Source organism: Schistocerca piceifrons, chromosome 5 (genome assembly GCF_021461385.2).
Source record: "Schistocerca piceifrons isolate TAMUIC-IGC-003096 chromosome 5, iqSchPice1.1, whole genome shotgun sequence".
NCBI classification, from domain to species: domain Eukaryota; kingdom Metazoa; phylum Arthropoda; class Insecta; order Orthoptera; family Acrididae; genus Schistocerca; species Schistocerca piceifrons.
In genome coordinates, this window is record NC_060142.1 from 425,810,220 (window position 1) to 425,833,167 (window position 22,948).

The following is a 22,948-nucleotide window of genomic DNA, read 5'->3' on the forward strand; positions in this document are numbered from 1 at the left end:
AAGAGGGGAGGGGCTGGATGGCTGAGGACAATGACTAACAAAGGTTGAGGCCAGAAGGGTTACAGGAATGTACAATATATTGCAAGGGAAGTTCCCACATGTGCAATTCAGAAAAGCTGGTGTTGGTGGGAAAGATCCATATGGCACAGGCTGTGAAGCAGTCATTGAAATGGAGGCTGTCATGCTGGACAGCATGTTCAGCAACAGGGTGTCCACAAGTTTCTTGGCCACAGTTTGTCGGTGGCCATTTATGTGGATAGACAGATTGTTGATTATCATGCCCACATAGAATGCAGCACAATGGTTGCACCTTAGCTTGTTGATCACATGACTGGTTTCACAGGTAACCCTGCCGTTGATGGGATAGGTGGTGTTTGTGACTAGACTGGAATAGGTGGTGGTGGTGGTGGTGGTGGGAAGGATGTATGAGTCAGATCTTGCATCTAGGTCTATTATAGGGATATGAGCCATGAGGTAAGGGGCTAGGAGCAGGGGTTACATAAGGATGGACAAGTATATGTGTAGGTTTGGTGGACGGCAGAATACCAATGGGGGAGGGTGTAATCTCCCCATGGAAAATTACCTTCTACCACGCAATAATTAATAATGGTCAATCAAATCATCCACATTTATTCACTTTTGAAAAATATCTGATTGGATTTTCTAGTAATATATGCGCCGACAGCTCGTCGACGCCAAGGTATTTTTCTAGTACGTTTATTCTTTGGAATAACAGAGATACATATATGTATTCTCCATGGTTATTATAGACGGGTAAGAAGGACAGCTTCGGAAATATCTGTTGGAAGATTGACGGGCTTCTAAAAGATACATATTTGCTTTTCTTGTCGCTAAAGCGAGCTATTAACGTTTGTGCCACTAGCGGGTTATTTGAAGTGAGAGAAAGACTGTAAACGCAAATTAAGTAAGACTTGGAATCAACAGAAAACGGAACATGTAATGGAGATGGATTGAATATACAATTTTCCTCAGAAACAAGGTTTGTGACCCTTTTATTCTAGAGTGAATGACGAATGAGTTCTTTGTCTGAATCATTGACGATCGCCTTGGCTCTGTAATTAGTGGGGAAGTTTCAGCTGTGACGAAGAGAGCCTGCAGTCACCGAGTTTTTATAAAATCGTCCAAAAAGGCTTCGTCCACATCTGAAATTCTAAATCTGTCGTAAAATGAACGAATTGTTCAAACGATCGATTTTCCCAACTGAATGCAGCGCTTAACAATAATAATAAATGTAAAGATCTTTTCCAGCAAGCCAGCCGCTGAATATTAAGACGAAGGGCTCCACCAGAGGTTCTATTGGGCTGATTTCACGTAAATGAAATATTATATTTAAAACTGTACATAGATAAAGGACAGAGAGAGAGAGAGAGAGAGAGAGAGAGAGAGAGAGAGAGAGAGAGAGAGCGAATGAAATTCGAGAAAATACTCAGAATCCTCCATTAGTATGATTATTTGTCTGTCTTATCACGGATCAGCCTAAAGATAAAACAGGAGGCCCTAACTTTATTGTACCGACGATTTATGTGTGAGAGTGAAGGTGTAATAAAGGCAACAGATACACCTCTGTACAGACAAAACATTACACCAAGTTAGCGGCAAGCTGCATTCACATATATTCATCAGTCAGTAATATAGATATAAAGATATTCTCCCAATAACATTATATAATTCATTATAATGGCCAATCCGTGACAGGACACGTTTTTGGACGTTGTTAAAATAATTTTGTTCTCTGTTTCATGTGAACTACGACGAGCCAACTTAACTGACGCTTGGAAAAGAGAGGAAATACTCGCAGTCAAATTAAGTGGATCTACAAATAAGAACATAAGACAACACGCTGGGCGCAGAGAAAAGGCCAGATCGATAATTTGATTATTAAAGCTTGCTAGTATAGATGAAGTATACGCTTTTCTGTTTAGTATTATTGGATATTTGAACATTGATTAATTGTGTTCATGCTAGATGTAGTTTGATTGACCTGCCCCAGTTGCATTTATCTGTATAAGTACAGTAAGAAAGTAGCCACAGAAGTACTCTTGTGTGAAGGGAGATATATACATAGTGACAGTAGAACATTTATATGGTTTTAACTAGGGCAATGTGTAAGATGAGTCAAGCAGAGCAGAGCAGCACGCAACAGCCTTCAGCTGTTAGCACTGATAATAAAGATGTAGTAAGAAGTGTTGTAGAACCGATCGCTACAGATAGCGCAATAGAACGCCCGGTAGACACGGCTGGAGATGTAACAGCAAGTACGCAACATGGATTAGATCCATTGGTAATTATCATGAGACAGATGCAGATGATAACCAAGAGCATGAATAATATGAAAACCGACATTAACGCGAAATTAGCCTCAGTTACTGAAGGGCAGGAAAATCTGAAAACTGACATTAATGCGAAATTCGCCTCAGTTACTGAAGGGCAAAATGATTTGAATACGAAATTAGCCTCAGTTACTGAAGGGCAGGAAAATTTGAAAATCGACATTAACGCGAAGTTAGCCTCAGTTACGGAAGGGCAGGAAAATCTGAAAGCTGAGATTAAGCAGCAGTTACAAGACAGTTTTTCCGAATTAGAGCAGCGGATAGAGACGAAGACCAAGGAACTCAAAGATCAGGCCGAAGAGACGGAACGAAAATTAACTGCACAAATAGAATTGGTGAAAGCTCAATGTGAGGAATCTACTCACCACGTACGTGTAGAAATGAAGGAGTATGTGGCTATTAAGATAGATACCGTACGGGAACAGGTGGAAATGGTTCCGCATTAGTACAAAAGCAAGATGCCATGTCATGTGCAATTGCGCAACTTCCTGAATTGGCACGTACGCAGACTAACCTAAAGGAAAGTGTTGAACATCTGACCGAACGTCAAGACGTTATAGACCACCAAATTAATGTATTAACGGGTAAATTATCCGAAATCACATTAGAAAACAAAAGGCTAATGTGTGAAAACGTTGAGCAAAATGTTAAAGCAGCATTCCAGAGTTTATCTGGCAAACAGGAAGAGAGTTTGTTTGCGAAAGGACTTGAGGAAGTGCGACAGCAGTTAAGTGCTGATTTAGAGCATTGGAAACAAACGATAGAAGAGTCGATGCGCGTTTCACAACAAGGCTCAGAACAAATGAATACAGGCCAGCAGCAGAAGTTGGCAGCGACTATAGAGCCAGTTACTGCACATTCGCATACGATACCGACTCATGTAAGTAACTCAAACATTAAATTGCCACAAGCTAGTTGTTCGCGTGAAGTCTTATCTAACGGAGATTACGAAAGCCTTTGCCATGCCGAAGAAAAAATGATAAAGCATCGGCAATTCCAGATTTTTAACACTGACAAAAGGGTGGTCCATCCAATTGTTTTTATTCGAAGTTTCAGAGGAGTGCTACCCAGATATTGGTCAGAGTGGCAGAAGATCAGTTTCGTTACAGGATATATACAAGGTTCGGGGGCGATCTGGGCCTCGGACATGACTTCTGTTTGCTCGACATATGACGATTTTGAGAAGGCGTTTTTAGCAAAGTTCTGGTCAGAAGGGGTACAGGAACGCCTAAGGCAGGAGGTGCTCTACCCAGAGCCTTTCTCCTTTTCAAAAGGAAGCCTTAGGAAGTATTTTGAAAAATATATAAATAAAACTAGATACTGGGACAGACCTATGCCCTTGCCAGACATAATAAACATACTTAAGGCAAGACTACCAACTAGCATCCGGAATCAATTAATTTACGGCAACGATAAAGACTTGGAGTCATTCCTCACGACGTTAGACCATATAGATATTATCGAAGAGAACAACCAGAAAGCCCGTAATAACAGATTCCAATATAGGGAGATCGAACCTCCACCAAATGGTAGGCAAGGGAATGCACAGAGATCGTTAAATAGTGGAGAAACCCCTCAAAATCTCAATAGTAATACCCGCAATAGTCTTGCGAGGAGCTATCCAAGGAACAACAGGAATGGGAAAAGATACAATCCCGTGTGGGGGAACGAAAGGAATTTCAGACCTCAAGCCTGGAACAATAACAGTAATAGAAAGTGGAATCAACCGGGGGGGAATGAACTCAAATAACCAACATCAGTGGGGACGGACATCTGCGAATCAACCGGTAATTACCGAAGTGACGGACGATGTCAACCACCAGGCGAATCAAAATCCAACAAACTTGTAAGGACCCACTCGTGCCCCGGAGGAGCGGTCAACAATTGGTTGAGGGGCAACAGGATATGTGTACCCATGCTAACGTATAATGATGGACGATTACTGGCAGATGAAGTGACCGAGAACTTAGAACCCCAAGATGAGGATAAAGAACAGGTGGCAGTAGCCAAAGTGCAAGTCATTTTGGAGACTGTACCTATAGTGGCGATTTTAGACACAGCTGCAACCACAAATGTTATTTCGGAGGCTCTATTCAACAAGATCAGAAATATAAGACGAGTACCAATTTTTCTAGCTCAAAATTGCAGAATAATAGGCGCCGTTGGGGCTAGATCGGCTAATGTAAAAGTGCAGTCACTACTTAGTGTAGAAGTCGGAAATGTAGCAATATTAAGCACATTCCTTGTTGTGAAAAATTTGGTTGTAGACTGCATTATCGGAGTCGACAGCCTACGTCAATACGGATGCAGAATAGATTTTAAAACAGGAAAAATTTGGTTAAATGTAAATAAACAAGAAATTGAGTTGGACTTGTTGAAAAAGGAAAACCTTACCAGAAAATATAATAGTGGGAATAGTGTGCAAGTAATCAGGACGACACAAAATTCTAAACAGCACGTAATTAATGAGTTCCAAGTCAAAGGAGATTTCGGTCAATTAGTGTATGAGAAGTTAAATGAATCCGACTACATTATTGAAGATCAGAAGAAGCAGCTCAAAGAATTATTATTAGCATATGAAAACGTGTTTGATGAAAGGCCAGGAGTTATTAAGGGATACATATGCCATCTCTACGTTAAGCCGCATGAAACGTATTGTAGAACCTTCTATCCTGTTCCCTGGAGGTTAAAGGCTCAAGTTCAAAAAGAAATAGATCGCATGTTGAAATGGGGTTTGATCGAACCCTCTACAAGCCCATACTGCTCCCCATTGTTGGTCGTGCCAAAAGCAAATGGGACTGTGAGACTGGTACTCGACGCCAGAAAAATAAATAAAATCATAATTCCAGTGAGAACACATTCGGAAAACATAGACGAACTTATACAACGGTTCCAGGATGTCCAATATTTGACGAGCATTGATTTGCGGAGTTCTTATTGGCAAGTCAAGCTGGATGAGTTATCAAGGAAATATACAGCTTTCATTTATTCCGGAAGAAGTTACCAATTTACTGTAGTTCCTTTCGGACTCAACATTAGTGCTGGAATCTTTATAGCAGCTCTAGATTATGCACTAGGCCCAGAACTAAGAAGCAAAAGAGGAAAACTTCTGGACTGACCATATGCCCAAAACTCAGGAAACTGAGATGCCTTGGGAAGAAAAAATAAGACAAGCCATCATAAATATGACGAAAAAGGCTGATCAGAGAAAACAACAATATGACAAATTAATCAAGAGGGTACAAACATACCATGTCGGAGAGAAGGTACTAGTCAAAAGACATACCAAATCATCCTTAATAAAGAAAAGTATAAAGAAATGGGAGTTACTATATACTGGCCCATACATTATCCTACAAATTCTGAATCCTGGGGCTTATCTGTTGTTAGCATACCCGGGACCGAACAAAATAAAAGGATTATTTTCCCATAACGACTTGAAAAAATTTAATGAAGATTAGGAGATAGGGAGGAATGGTGTTGCGAGTGACAGAGATGAACGCTCGTAAAAAAAAACTGTGTGTGTAGTGTTAGAAAACTTTAAATTGAAATAGTTAATCAGTGACATAGATTATAGAAATAGTGACTAACTATTACTATCGAGTGTTGTAAAGAAGATAGTGGAGATAGGCTTCACCTGTGGTTTGGGTGAACATGGAACTTTAGCATTGCTAATGTCATCAAGATTTATAAAGGATCTAACTGACCTTCAAGAAGAATGAAATGTTTCCCGAAAATGACGCTGAATAATCAAAAGAGGTTCCGAGTGAATGTTCATATATAATCTCAAGTGCACGCTTAGATGTGTAAACGTGTGAAGGGATGTGTTGAGGCAGTGAATCTTGAGTGACGGCTAACGCTGCAAAGATAATTTCCCGCGCAAAACAGTTGACGTCGGCGGGAGAGTTAAAATCGATATAGACGACACAGATATGCTTTGTAAGAGACTCGCATCAAACGCGAGGGTAAACTGATTCATGTTGAACTTTAAAAAGAGAAGGTGTTATAATTAGAAGTTAAGAGTTTTTAATTTATTAACGAATGATTAAAGAAAGTAATATTCATAGAATAAGTAGTTATTTAATGGTTCGTGTTCGTTTGGGAATTTTGTTTGAAAAATCCATTTCCATATATGTGCATGTATGAACGCCGTATGAATCAGAGAATAAATGAGAGAAGTGAATCCGCATTCCTCAATGCTAATAACTTTTACATTACAGCAATCAAGCGGAGAAATATATGTATTTAGAATAAAAAGTTTTTGAGTATAGATAAATTATATGACTTTTCAAGGAAATGATGGATTATGTCTTTGTATAAAATGAACTACACTTTCCATTATTCGATGATTTGAACCCAAAATCTATTGTAAGTTGCATGAATCCTTTAAATTACGAAGAACAAATCAGTGATAGAAAATGTGTCAGAACTTTTGGACTTATAAGCACAAGTGGGGATGCAAAGTCAAAAAGAGTATTCAAACGAGAGTAAATATGATGATGCTTTTGGCAACATCATTAGTTAATGGCTAAATTCCTTGAAGTACGTCGTAACAAAAAGGATGCATGAAGCCATAAGGATTTTGCTTTCAAAAAGGAGAATCTTGGACAGTGCAACCTAACCAGTTCTCTTACAGGAAGAGCTTCCCTTTTGGTCATTGCTAATTCTTTTGGAATGAATGTTGCATGTGAATTCGAGTATCCCTGTCCCTTCTACTCTTCCCATTGTGGGCCGCGTAGAAGACCGACTACAAATGTGGACGTCGGGGACATGCAAGACCCGGGGGAGTTTTAGCACCGCAAGATATTGTCCTAGGAACGAGATTGTAAAACGAAAATTCACGTTATTTATTGTAAAATGTTTTTTTTTTGCTAGAGGCACAAATCACTCTTCTCCAAATCGTGATATAAATTGATCCCTGTCTTTCCTTTAGAGATCTATTTCAAAATTATTTTTTTTTCTTCTATAGGCTTTGCTATCTTCTATGTACCGTAGGCTGGGGGTCTAGGCTTAAGAGGTTTTCCAAGGTTTCCCTGGTTAAGAAAGTTCCCGAATGGGTAGACCCTGATAAAAGTTTCATGAAAGATCATCTTCCTTGGTTGTGCACAGCAAACATAACACCTAGATGCACGTAAAAGCAATACAGCCGCGGTACCTGTCTCTTCATTTCTTCTGTTTTCAACATTTCTTTTCTTCGTCTGTCTTAAACATAATATTCTTTTTCAGTCGGAGGACTGACAATCATCACTTCCGGGTTATCCACACTAATAGATAGCTCGCGAAGTGTGTTCGGTAAATCAAAATTGAGCTCACAAACTTCGCTCGCTGCGAGGGGCATTGTAATCTCCCCACGGAAAATTACCCTCTACCACGCAATAATTAATAATGGTCAATCAAATCATCCACATTTATTCACTTTTGAAAAATATCTGATCGGATTTTCTAGTAATATATGCGCCGACAGCTCGTCGACGCCAAGGTATTTTTCTAGTACGTTTATTCTTTGGAATAACAGAGATACATATATGTATTCTCCATGGTTATTATAGACGGGTAAGAAGGACAGCTTCGGAAATATCTGTTGGAAGATTGACGGGCTTCTAAAAGATACATATTTGCTTTTCTTGTCGCTAAAGCGAGCTATTAACGTTTGTGCCACTAGCGGGTTATTTGAAGAGAGAGAAAGACTGTAAACGCAAATTAAGTAAGACTTGGAATCAACAGAAAACGGAACATGTAATGGAGATGGATTGAATATACAATTTTCCTCAGAAACAAGGTTTGTGACCCTTTTATTCTAGAGTGAATGACGAATGAGTTCTTTGTCTGAATCATTGACAATCGCCTTGGCTCTGTAATTAGTGGGGAAGTTTCAGCTGTGACGAAGAGAGCCTGCAGTCACCGAGTTTTTATAAAATCGTCCAAAAAGGCTTCGTCCACATCTGAAATTCTAAATCTGTCGTAAAATGAACGAATTGTTCAAACGATCGATTTTCCCAACTGAATGCAGCGCTTAACAATAATAATAAATGTAAAGATCTTTTCCAGCAAGCCAGCCGCTGAATATTAAGACGAAGGGCTCCACCAGAGGTTCTATTGGGCTGATTTCACGTAAATGAAATATTATATTTAAAACTGTACATAGATAAAGGACAGAGAGAGAGAGAGAGAGAGAGAGAGAGAGAGAGAGCGAATGAAATTCGAGAAAATACTCAGAATCCTCCATTAGTATGATTATTTGTCTGTCTTATCACGGATCAGCCTAAAGATAAAACAGGAGGTCCTAACTTTATTGTACCGACGATTTATGTGTGAGAGTGAAGGTGTAATAAAGGCAACAGATACACCTCTGTACAGACAAAACATTACACCAAGTTAGCGGCAAGCTGCATTCACATATATTCATCAGTCAGTAATATAGATATAAAGATATTCTCCCAATAACATTATATAATTCATTAAAACGGGTGGGAAGGATAGTGGGCAGGAGATTTCTCATTTCAGGGCACAACGGTTCGTAGTCAAAACCCTGGTGGAGAATGTAATTCAGTGCTCCAGCCCTGGGTGGTACTGAGTTATGAGGGAAACGCTCCTCTATGGCCAGACAGTGAGACTTTGGTAGACTGTGAGAGACTAGAAATAGAAGGCACGGGAGATTTGTTTTTGTACAAGGTTCGGAATATAATTACAGTATGTGAAGGCTTCAGTGAGATGCTCAGTATATTTTTAGAGGGACTGCTTGTCACTACAGATGCGACGACCATTGATGGCTAAGCTGTATGGAAGGGACTTCTTGGTATGGAATGGGTGGCAACTGTCCAAGTGGAGGCATTACTGGTGGTTAGTAGGTCTGATATGGACAGAGGTACTGATGTACCCATCTTTGAGATGGAGGTCAACATGTAGGAAGATGGCTTCTTGGGTTTAGTAGAACCAGGTGAAGCAAATGGGGGAGAAGCTGTTTAACTTCTGGAGGAATGTGGACAGGGTGTCCTCACCCTCGATTCAGATCACAAAGATGTCATCAATGAATCCGAACCAGGTGAGGGGTTTAGGATTCTGGGTGTTTAGGAAGGATTGTTCTAGATGGTCCACGAATAGTTTGGCATTGTATGGTGTCATGCAGGTGCCCATAGTTGTACCCCGCATTTGTTTGTAGGTAATGGCTTCAAAGAAGAAGTAATTGTGGGTGAGGATATCGTTGGTCATGGTGACTAGGAAGGAGGTCGGTGATTTAGAATCCATCTGGCGTATCGAAATGTAGTGTTCAATAGCAGTAACGCCATGAGCATTAGAGATGTTAGTGTAAAGGGAGGTGGCATTGATAGTGACGAGCAGGCACCATGTGGTAAAGGGACAGGAAACTGTGGAGAGTCGGTGGAGGAAATATAAAAGATACCAACCATTTGAGAGTCTTTTTACTTTTCTCCATTTCTGCTCCACCCCTGCCCCCCCCCCCCCCCTCCTGTAACTCTCCCCCGCCCACCGTCTAACCTCCCGACTGCACATAGCTGCCCTACCCTCTCCACCTTGACCCTGTGTGCTCCCCAGTAGCACTTCACTGGCCCCCCCCCCCCACCCTACTTTCCCACCCCCTCCACACCCCAGCCTCCTCCTTACTCCCAACCAGTCACCACTCTCAACATGCACTGGTGCTGCTGCTTGCAGTGTGGTTTCAGTTGCCATAGACTGCAGTTGTGCGTGTGAGTTGTGTTTGTAAGCATGTGGCTGCGCGTGTGTGTGTGTGTGTGTGTGTGTGTGTGTGTGTGTGTGTGAGAGAGAGAGAGAGATCTATTTTTGACGAAGGCCGTGCTGGCTGAAAGCTTATTTGTAACAGTCTCTTTGCTATGCCTATCTGTGACTCAGCATCTCTGCTATATGGTGAGTAGCAACTTTCCCTTTTATAACTGTTAATCCTTATATTTTACACTTTTTATGCTGATGTTTATCATTCAATAAGAGTTGGTGCATTTCCTTGGATGAAATGTCATATGTCTAAGGCCTCCCGTCGGGTAGACCGGTCACCTGGTGCAAGTCTTCTGAGTTGATGTCACTTCGGCGACTTGCGTGTCGATGGGGATGACATGATGATGAAGACAACACAACACCCAGTCCCCAAGCAGAGAAAATCTCCGACCCAGCCTGGATGATACTGAATGTAGTAACTTTCAAAACACAGAAATTTTGATCACCACGAGCATTGTGCAATGGCAGTTTGCCCCAATTTATTTCTTTGTATGAATCTTATTCGTGAAAGAAACATCATTAACATTCCCAAATATTTCACACGTTTGTATTAATGTAGTGGCAAACCACGCATCACGGATCACTTTACCCGAAAAAGGTGCTTGCAATTACATAAACTACAGTAATTTCACCAAAAACAATTTCAAATAATTTTCTTATTTTTTAAAAACTCCTCCATCAGATATGCCATTAGTATACAAATTTAAGCACAATGTTACTCCAATATAAACTAAAAACTTTCATATAGTTAGCTTCTGAGGCAATGGGTAGATACACGAAAAACAAAAATAAAAATAATGTCAGGTTTCGAACATGGGGTGCAAAATTGTTAAGCCATGACAGCAGCCACTGTGCCACCACTTCAGCTGAAATATTTACTCTGCAAAAGGCACATAATGTACCTAAGAAACTTTGACTGTCGTTTTCTAGAAATGCTGAAGTATCTATGGATCTACTAAGACACGTTTGCTTATTTTGACCGCTCTTTTACTGAGTGAAGTTCCTCGGAAATCAGGTTAAGGCACTTGACTATTCTCCTCATAATCTCTCAATCCCCGTGCTTCCATTAAAATGCACTGTGGCACTAAGACAGTATGATCTCTATGCTGTGTTTGAATTCCTCACAAGATTTTTACACTAGCAACTGATACGAATGCACACATTTATGTATTATCCTGAGGTCTTCTGCTTACACGGTGCCATAAAACTTTTCAGTTAATGCTTCAGGTCTCCCGCACCTACCTGGACTGGATGCTTTTACTATTTCTGTAAGTCTCCCAAGGTCCCGAGCACCTCTGCTGTGTAGTCAGTGCTGTTGCTGTCAGCTCTTGTGTTCTTTCTCTCACAAAGAGACCCTCCATACTGTAAATCACACATTTTTATGCACTTAAAACATGTTGTAGAGGCACTTACCCTGAGTACTTGGCTATCAGGTTATTTAGCGACGGGCCTTGGTTTTTGAGAAAATTGATTTTGAGGTTCATTGCTTGCTTTGTATACCCATAACATTACATATATTCTGAGCAAGTCAGCGTAGCGCAGCGGTAAAGATTCACGGCTACCGTGCTGGCGGTACCATGTTGAAATCCTGCTCATGTACTTTTTTTTCCAAAATCTAACCAATTTTTCAATTTTATTTCAAAGAATATCAACAAACAGTGGAAGGTGTGCAGAGACCCCACACACAGGAACATTTCCTGGAAGGTTGTTAAGGAGACACTGTTGGTAGTCTCTTGGTTCATTCAGTCGCTCAGCAGTTGTACGACTGTTGGCCCATACACATCTCTGCAGCTGTCGTTCACCAGTCACCTATGGCCCGTGGTGCACCACAGTCGCTCAGCGCCAGTTTTGGATAGCGCCCATTTGCCGTGTGTGGTGTAGCTTACTTCAAGCAAGGCAGTGTTCAAAAGTTTTGAAAATTAGTAATTTTGAGAATGCTTCCACCCTTGATGTGAAAGCCAATGATCATGCCTTTTTGTAAGTCAGATAAATGGCATCATTTCCACATGACAACGACTGCACTGTTTCCAGCTCTCCCCGACAACATTTGCATGCCATTCATGGTTAGTGCTGCCACCCACTGTCAGTGAGTGGTTAACACACGTTGACGTCAATCAGATGTGGTTGTCACATTAGTAGGTCTGGACCATGTATAAAAGAAGAAAAAAAGACAACTGGATGTCTCCTTGCTGGCACACGCAGTTTATTTTTTCCCTAATCTTCATCCCTCCCTCCCCCCCCCTTTCCTTCAGTGGTATTTCATTTTTTCATTAAAAATTCATCTTTTGTCTCATTGATGATTTGAGATTTTGCCATAGACCTGTGCCTTATCAAGTTATCAGCAGCTCTTCACCAATCGCTGAAACTTGTTTTAGCTGCTAATCTGTTGCTTATTTCATATCCTGCATAGAATTTCGCATTTATATTCATTGAGTATTTGTAGTTAACTTATATACCCCTTTGCTCTTTCCTGTTGGTCATCCTTCTACTTATGAAAGCACTAAGAATTTCCATTCTGATTATAAAGTTGTGCATTGTTGTGGCTTGTTCTGCACTTCAGTTAAAAACTGATATTGCATAATCCAAACCAATAACAGTGACATTTATACGGAACACAGCACACAATAAAGTATTTTTCTGAATTGCAATATTTCACCATTGGTGACTTACACTATTGCATTTTCAAGCTTAAAGCCATTTTCAAGCTTAAAGCCATTTTCAAGCTTAAAGCCATTTTCAAGCTTAAAGCCATTTTCAAGACATCAGATGCTGAATGTAAGCATTTGTCAACACAATGAAAAGCTTCAAACTGCTCAAATCATTAAAGCTAAACAAACCTTGAGGGCCCAGTAGAATTGCTATCAGATTCTATATTGAATGTGTGGATGAGTTAGACCCTCTTTTAATTATAATGTACTGTAGATCCCTAGAACAAAAAACCATGCCCACATGTTGGAAGGAATCACAAGTCACAACTGTCCACAAGAGTAGCAGAAGTGATATACAAAACTACTGCCCAGTACTCTTATCCATTTGTTGTAGAACCTTGAAACATACTCTGTGCCCCAGTGTATTGAAAAGAATGACCTCCACAATGCCAAGCGGCATGGATCACGAAAATGGTGATAATGTGAAACACAATTCACATTTAGCTCACATGACATCCTGAAATCCATGGAACAAGGCAGTTGAGTAGATGCAGTATTTCTCGTTTCCTGAAGAGCTTATTACAAAAGTACCGTCATATAGGGTATCAAACTAACTTTGTGACTGGATTAAGGAATGGAGGATGCAGCAGGTTATCTTGGGTGGAGAGTAATTGACAGACATAGAAGTTACTTCAGGTCTATTCCAGGGAAGTGTGTTGGGTCCCTTGCTGTTCGTGTTGTACATTCATGATCTTGTGCACAAAATTAATAGGAACCTTGGACTATTCACAGATGATACAGTTATCTACAACGAGTAATGTCTGAACGGAGCTGTGCAAATATTCAGTCACACCATGATAAGATTTCAAAGTGGTGCAACAATTGGCAACTTGCTGTAAATGTTCAAAAATGTAAAACTGTGCACTCCATAAATTGAAAAAAAAAAAAAAAAAATATTGCATGAATATAATATCAGTGAGTCACAGTAGGAATTAGTCAACTAATACTAATACCTGAGAGTACGCTTTGCAATGATATAAAATAGAATGATCACACAGGTTCAGTTATAGACAAAGCACGTGGCAGACTTAGTTTATTTGTAGAATACTAGGAAACCACAGTCTAGAAAGAAGGTTGCTAACAAATCACTCACGTGATCCATGCTGGAATATCGCTTATGTGTTTGGGACCCATACCAAATAGGACTAGGAGGGAATATTGAATGTATACAGAGAAGGGCAGCATAAATGGTCACAGATTTCTTTGACCTGTGGAGAGTGTCACTGAGATGTTGAAAGAACTGAACCAGCAGTCTCTTGAAGATAGATGAAAAGCTATCCCAAGAAAGACTGCTAGCAAAGTTCCAAGAACAACCTTTAAATGACAACTCCTGGAATATACTACAATTCCCTATATATTGCTCCTCTAGGGATCGTGAGGACAAGATTAGATTAATTACAATGAATGTATAAGTATTTAAGCTCTCATTCATCCCTACTATGTTCGTGAATGGAATGGGTAAAAACCTTAATAACAGGTACAGGGGGGAGCAGGCTTTTTCACGCACTTCTGCAGTTTAGAGAATATGGATGTATAAGTTCTACTTGTTGCTATTTTTTTAAAATTTACTTCACTGTTTGCTTAAAATTACATTTCCCCTGTTCAGTTGCTATAGGATCTGCATATTTGACTCAGTTACTAAGCATTCCTGGTACCTAACAATGTTTATTCTGTAATCCCACATGTTTTTCCAATCTTAAATTATTATCTGACAATACTTTAGAAATTTTTTTTACAAGTTCTTTGCTCAGTGCTGCAGCCTGCCAAAGCTAACATTATATTGCTTCAGTTTTTATTCAGTCATCTGTTTTCATTCTATTCTTGCCATTTACAAGTACATGGCACAGAATAATAACTGTTTAAATGGAGAATTTAATTAAAAGAATCTCTCTTCATCCTAGAAGAGAAAACAAGATGTAATTTAAACTATGTGAATTTGAAGCCTATAGAGAAGACATATTGGTGTGAAAATTCTGACAATGACAGACTGTAAAAACAAAATGTGCATCACATTAAGAAAAGAGCTAAAAGGAAAACTCAAACAAAAAGAGTAAACTATTTGTACAAACTGATAGAAGTGTGAAATGTGTAACATCTAAAAGACAAATGGTGACAGGACAGTAGGCTGGAATTTGCATACCAGTACAGCACCTGGACCTCCACTATGTGGTGGCAGGTGACTTTTCAGGTGAATCATGTTTTATACTCCATTGTGCAGATGGCCACTGGCATGTACAACGTGAAATGCCTCAAAGAAAATTTTCTGCAGCAATCATCTGGAGATTCCAGCCAGAGGAGGGAGCATTATGGTCTGGGGAATGTTTTTGTGGCATTCCCTTGGCGATGACGTCATTCTGGAAGGCACAAGGGATCAACACAAGTAGGCATCTTTTCTTGGGGACTATGTCGTCCCCTTCATACAGTTTGTTTTTCCTCAGCATGATCATAACTAACAGCAGAACAATGCAACATGTCACACAGCTCACAGTATACGTGCGTGGTTCGAAGAGCACCAGGATGAGTTTCCCATACACCGGCGGTCACGCAACTTGCCAGACTTAAACTCAATTTAGGATCTGTGGGATAACTGATCAAGCTGTACAAACTATGGATCCTCAACTGCGAAACTTAGTACACCTGGCTATGGCACTGAAGGCGTTCTGAAACCACATCCCTGTCTGTACCTTCCAGAACCTCATCAACTCTTCCTGCATGTCTTGCAGTGGTCTGTGCTGCAGAAGGTAGTTTTTCAGGCTTTTGACAGGTGGTCACATTAATGTAACTGTACAGTATATTTACCTACTGTATATTTCCATTAACTTTTAAATTTTTCTTCAGGATTTAGTTGTATTGGATCCCCAACATTATTATTAGTAATACTACTGAACTTAAATGTTGGGTTATAGCTGATTGTTACTGCTGAAATATTTCCTGTGATCCAGGGAGTGAAACATTTTTGCTTTTACTTCAACAACAATAAACATTTACTCATATATGCTTCTGAAGAACAAAACAAATTTTTTCCTGAGGTTTTAGAGTCAATTATAGCTTTAAATTTGTGTCTTAGCAGCCTTGTCTAATTTGTTCCTGTTTCATCAGCAGCATGTCAAAAATACTAATAGTGCTTGATGTTTTAGTTTCATTTTCAGTGGATATATACTTATTCCGCAGCTCGTGGTCTCGCGGTAGCGTTCTCGCTTCCCGAGCACAGGATCCCGGGTTTGATTCCTGGCGGGGTCAGGGATTTTCACCTGCCCCGAGATGACTGGGTGTTGTTGCGTCATCTTCATCATCATTCACCACCATTACAGTCGGAGGAAGGCAACGGCAAACCACCCCCATTAAGACCTTGCCTAATACGGCGGTGCAGGTCTTCTGCATTGTTCCCCTACACTCTGTCAAGAAGCATGGGACTTCATCATCATCATATACTTATTACAAAAACGATTGAATGCTGAAACTGGAGATACTGGGTGTTGGTTGGTTGGTTGGTTGTTTGGGGAAGGAGACCAGACAGCGAGGTCATCGGTCTCATCGGATTAGGGAAGGATGGGGAAGGAACTCGACCGTGCCCTTTCAAAGGAACCATCCCGGCATTTGCCTGGAGTGATTTAGGGAAATCACGGAAAACCTAAAGCAGGATGGCCGGACGCGGGATTGAACCGTCGTCCTCCCGAATGCGAGTCCAGTGTCTAACCACTACGCCACCTCACTCGGTATAGATATTGGGTGTACAGTATACAATAAAATAACATATGTTACTCCTTGTTCATACCCTTTGTCACAATAGAAATAATATGAATTAACTTTGAAATTAATTTTAATTTGCAAATATTATCCAATGGTAATTTAAAGTCAAGTGGAAAGTTAAGTACTTACGTAAGCTGCAGAACAAGCTGGGAGACATTTTCTTCTGTACGAGAAACTGACACCAGTATTATTGGCCCTTTTAAAAGGAAAACAAACTTAGTTTTTCCTGCATGTATTGAACGTATGGTGTCTTGATTTGCTTGTACAAATGAAACAAGTGCTTGCATTACACCAAATATAGTCACCAGTTTATCTTCGCTGCCATATCTAAAGAACAGAAATAATGAAACACTAAGTTAAAAAGTTGTTTAGCAATCTACAGTTGCAAGCTTCACTAGGAAGCTCTGGTCAAACAGATTTGTTTAAATTAAAGACCATTTATGTGAGCATCCTATAAGAGGTTAACGGGACATAACAAATGGAATGTAGCCACTAACATCAGATGATTCTTGTCACTAAGTCCTCTATTCCTGTTAATGTAAGATTAAAATATAATGTGACTGGGAGAGTCAAGATGGCACTAGTAGAATTATGCAGTGACACGAGGGTCCAAAGTCAGTTCAATTTAAATTGTTCTTCATGCAGGAAGTGTAAAAAAAATGTGTAGCCAAAGGAATTCAATGCATTAAGTGCAAATTATGGTTACACAAGAACTGCACAAAAGTGTGTCTGAAATTTATAAATGACAATCTTCAGTGGACATGTATCAACTCTGTAAGTGATGAAAATGTGCTATTAACTACCACATTAAGTTCTAAAGGTGAAATTATTCTTGTTCTTCAAACTGACATTAACAACCTGAAGGAGAACTTTTATTGCTTAAGCAGGAAAATATTGCATTGGAGCATGAAAAAGGTGTTTGTGAAAAAAACTGTGGTAGTAGCGGAATGTAAAATTGGCCAATATGCAGAGTGGTACAACTGATCAATTGCAAAACCAGTCAGTTGCCATTATGGAAGAGAAAGAAACGGAAGCTACAGAAGAATCAAACAAATAAGTGGGCCAGTGCAATGTAAGCTAAAGACAAAAAGAATAGATGCTACACACCGGGTAGCGCAGATGCCGAGTCGCAGATAGGCACAACAAAAAGACTGTAAGAATGTCCGCTTTTGGTCAAAAGGCCTTCATCAGAAATAGATAACCCTACACACACACACACACACACACACACACACACACACAACTGCAGTTTCTGGCTGCTGAGACCACAGCAGCCGGACTGCAGTTAGGTGTGTGTGTGTGTGTGTGTGTGTGTGTGTGTGTGTGTGTGAGAGAGAGAGAGAGAGAGAGAGAGAGAGAGAGAGAGAGAGAGAGAGAGATAGTTTCATTTGCATTTGTGTGTGTGTGTGTGTGTGTGTGTGTGTGGGCAAAAAAGTTGCAGGGCAAAAAAGTTGCAGGGCAAAAAAGTTGCAGGGCAAAAAAGTTGTATAAAAATTTTAATAACATCTTAAATTTGAGAGAGAGTGTGCAACAAATAAGCTTAACAGGAATCCAAAAGGTGTTTTTATCCATGTGGGAACGAACTCCCTTTGAGGAAACAGTGAAGAAATTGTAAACCACAAGGAACCTAATTTGAATGGCCAGAGGCCTCTACCCAACTTCCAGAACAATAACCAGTGACACCGTGTTCAGATGATCAGAGAGTGATAGCTATGTGCGGAGAATGAATGGCAATATTAAAGAACAATGCAATAAATTAGCAATCTTTTCACTTATTCCAATAAATATCTAAGTGCAAAGTGTCTTGTCACAGATGGTTTAAATCTTTACTATCAGAATGTCAAGTAGCATTTTCCAATCAGCACTGTCACAAGCTTTATCTAAACCTACAAATGCTACAAATTTATGTTTGCCTTGTAAGCCATAGCATCAGTATTGTCTCTGATGTTCCCACACTTCTCTGCAATCCAAACTGATCTTCCCCACAATCACCTTTTACCAGGCTTTCCATTCTTCTGTAAATAATTTATCTCAGTATCTTGCAAACATGACTTGTTAAACTGGTGGTTTGGCAGCAGTCATATCTGATGGCATCTACCTTTGAAATGGGATTTATTACAGTATTCTTGAAGTCTTAGGGTATTTCACCTGTCAGACATATCTTGAATACAAGGTGGAATAGTTCTATCACGGCTGGCTCTCTCAAAGATCTCAATAATGTGGAGGTAATTCATCGGCTCCAGGAGATATGTTTGGAGTTAGGTGTTCCAGTGCTCTGTTGAATTATTCTCACAGTTATTTCTGCCATATCATTTTCATCCACTTCCTCTTCCCTTGTACTGACAAAGTTTTTCCTCTGTGTGGCACTTCTCTAAATTCCCTCCGCCAATCACTCTTTCCTTCTTGGCTTTGTATTGGCTTGCCATCTGAGCTCTTTATATCCATACTGCTGCTTGTTGTTTCTTCAAAAGTGCCCAATTTTTCTGTAGGTGGCATATATCTGTTCCACACTCATTCATGTTTCAATTGCTTCGAATTTGTCCTCTAGCCATTGTTGCTTTGCTGTTTTCCATTTTCTGTCAGTCTAATTTTTTAGGTGTGCGTGTGCATACGTTTCCTTTTGTTGGTTGATTTGCTGTGTTTTTACATTTTCCTTTTGATTAGTGAGAGTTGTTTGTCTGTTATCCAAAAATTTCTATTGCACCCAGTCTTTTGCCTAGAAGCTGTTCTTGCGAGTTTACAAGCTCAGCTGGCTCTTGGCTTGGCCTAGGGCTGGAGTGGACTGGTGCACAGAGGTGAGGTGGACCTTTGTAAGCTTGGCCAGGACTGAACACCAAGTATAAAGGCAGGATATCACAGGGAGAGGATGGAATTCACTTAACAGATTCTGGTTCTCACAGCAGCTCTGGACATGCAACCAACTACCGAATAGGTTACTTTGCAGTTGCAGAATGTTGCTCATCAATATTACAAAAACTACAAAAGTTTGATCCAAAGGATCTACGTAATAAATGAGGATATCAAATTGTGTGTCTTGACATCACGGGTTCATTGTGTCATAGGACAGCACTGTGTGAACTCTAGTTTTGAACTGACATTCACAAACAATGATTGCAAAAATACTTTAAATTGCATTACTGGTACCATCAGTAAACCAATACTGCCACATTCGTAAACAGCATGTCAAACTGGAGCAGAACAGTGCAGTCAACATATGTTCACAGTTTATTTGGAACTCAACTGGATCCAGAATAATGAAGTTTTTGATTAAAACCACTGAAATTGAGCATACTTAAATGTAATCCGTAATCACAGGTATCATGAAATCAGCTTGTGCTACCATATACCTGAAGTGTTTCCCCAAATTTAAGGTTGAATAACAAGTACATAGCTTTTGCTCTACTGATTTTTGTGTATGTGAAACTAGTTTTCAGCTTATTGGACCCTATTCAGCAAACCTAAATGTATTTGTGTTTAGATACATAAGACATTTCTTTGTAAACATAGTGTTATGCAAATTAACTGCATCATCTCTCAGAGCTATCCACTGATTTTCTAATGTGTTCTCCAACACTTTCTACAACCAGTAGTTCTTTCAATTCATCTGACTCCTATCACCTTTGTTTCCCACAGTTTTGGAATTTCTTCAGTTTTAATCTGCGGTTCATGTTGAATAATTTATTGTCAGAGTGCATATTAGGTTGGTGCATAAGATTTTTTGGTGTTTGTTTTGCATTTTGATATTCTGGATGCTACGGGTTTATTTATCAATTGTCATTCTTTATTTGTTGTTCACTGTTGTTATTTACGTTTACATATTGTCATTTTGTTGTCACAGCGAGTGGAGCTGTCGACACTAGAAAATGTAGAGCCAAGTGGAGAAATCACAGCATTTCTGACATATTCTTCTGTTTAGAATTCAATAGACAGCAACAGAAGCAGCCAGAAGCATTTGCACCATGTATGGGATAATATCACTGGATGAAGCAAAGCAAGAAAATGGTTTTCCTTTCTTTAAGGAAGATCACTTTGACATTAGTGACTCTCCACATTCAGGAAGACCTTTGGGATTTGATGATGATCATTTGAATGCATTGATCGACAATGATCCACACCAGAGTACTAAAAAGAACTGGCAAATGTGAAGAACCGCGATCATTCCACCATTGTGGGACATTTGAATGCAATGGGAAAGGTTCAGAAACTGGGCGTATGGGTACCAAATGCTCTTCGCCAAAATCACAAAAATCAGTGGCAGGTGATATGTGCATCTCTGCTTGCTCATCATCAATTGTCTCGTGAACACCACTAGCCATTCCTCTCCTGTATCATTACTGGTGACAAGAAATGGTGGCTGTATGCTAACATAAGGAAAAGAAAAGAATTGGTGAGCCCAAACCAAGCAGGAACTCCCTGCACAAAGACCTGCACACATTCATAAAACAGTGTTGTGCATCTGGTGGAACAGCAACGATGTGATGCACTACAAACTGCTTCCCCGAGGTATAAGCAACACTGCTGATGTTCACTGTCGACAACTGAGAAGTCTTGCAGATGCAACCAAGAACAACCAGGAGGGGTGCATGAAGTGATGCTACACCACTGTAACGCCTGTCAGCATTTTCTTGGAATGAGAAAATACAGTATACAGGAGTTTGGTTGGGATGTCATTCCACATCAGTCTTATTCAACTGATCTTGCATCCTCAGATTTTCATCTGTTCTGCTCTCTAGCAAATAACGTCCATGGAACTTTTGTTCTGGATGAAAATGGGGCCCTAACATGACTCAAAGAGTTCTTCGCCTCAAAACCAAGTGATTTCTACTGAATTGGAAAGTTACCCCAGCATTGGCAGACTGTTGTAAATAGTGAACAAGAATGTATTATTGAAGGCTGAAGTCTGTTATGTGTACCTGTTGCATTTATTAAACTTATAGAAAAATAATACCAACTTCTCCATCAACACAGTACTTGCTCTGGGAAACATTTTGGCTTCAAAATCCGTTTTACCACTACATAATTGACTTTAAACCTTCTATGTACAACTTCTTTTTCATTCACCACATACTAGGCATTTGCCTCTTATGCCCTCTTGGCTTAAATTTTTGATCTTTCCACCTTTTACTCAATATTCCCAAAGATCTAATGCCCACTGGGCAATAATTCATTATTAACTTTGGTGTTATGTATCTTTAATTCTTCCAGCTGTTTCTGTATTCCTTAACCTAGCCATAAGCTTTTCTCTCCCAGTTCCTCGCTGATGACAGTGTTCGTTGTCCTATCAGATCGTGTCTCCAGTTACTCTTCTTAGGAATCACATCTCTGATGCTTTTACTTTTTTCTTCACAGCTCATGACTCACTTCTATATGTCCAGGCTGTTACTTACATTGTTTTGCAAAACTTAAGCAGAGTTTCCTTTCTTGTTTTAGTTCTAAGGGTTCAATAAGGACAGTTACTGTTTAACGTTCTGCCAACAATGAGGTCATTAGAGATGGAGTGTAAACTCAGATTAAGGATGGATGGAGAAGAAAATTGGCTGCACCCTTTCAAAGAAACCAGCCCAGCATTTGCCTTAGGCCATTTAGTGAAATGACGGAAAACATAAATCAGTATGGCTGGATATGGATTTGAACCATCATTGAGGGTTTCACACATTGTTATATTAATGTAATTAAATCTTTCTTCTTTCTTTTGTACGTCCATTTCTGTCACAACCAAGATAGAATTTCCTGAGAAGATGAACTAGTTTACTCATTCTATTCTCTGATAATTTATTATTATTTTGCTGGAAAATAGCTCCCGGCCCGTGAAAGCCAAAACTTGCTTACTTTGAAGATACTAGTAGATTATGTAACTTCCCTGTTTTGTACAAAATACAAGCATGCATTTGGAGCTTATTCTCCTCCCACTATCATCAATCAAGTGTTAGCAATGATTCATTGTGCTCTATGCAAAAGTCTACCAAGCAGCTTCCCCCCTTGCAGTGACCTCAGGTCACAGACCACTCCAAATCTCTGCACTGGCAATGTCGTGAACAGCAAACATTGGAAAGACTACTTTCCAGCAGCAATACATCACTATCTGTGATGGCACTATGGTCGGAGCGTGTGTGGTTGCCGTGACACTCATAGCACAAAATAATTAGCAGAATGATACTAGCATATTTGTGATAGTTATTTATTTTTTGGTATACAGAGCAATAAAGCGCCTTGTTTTTACATGAAGTGTACTGTTTATTAAGTACCTCACAAAATAGTGACCTCAACAAAAGCATCACGGAACAGTTACAACAGCACCAAGAACAAATGGAAAAACTGCACCAACAGTTACAGCACCAGGAACAATTGATACAACAAGAGCAGCACCTAATGTGCAATCAGCAACAGCAGCAC

General features: G+C 39.8%; 1 protein-coding gene across 1 annotated transcript in view; it reads right to left on the reverse strand.

Annotated features, from left to right (window-relative positions):
• LOC124798025 (vacuolar fusion protein MON1 homolog A) overlaps window positions 1–22,948 on the reverse strand; it is a 104,298-nt gene that overhangs the window by 71,466 nt on the left and 9,884 nt on the right. Inside the window, exon 3 of the mRNA XM_047261235.1 lies at window positions 16,685–16,882. Within this exon, the coding sequence (XP_047117191.1) occupies window positions 16,685–16,882 (198 nt within the window). The remainder of the gene's footprint in view (window positions 1–16,684; window positions 16,883–22,948) is intronic.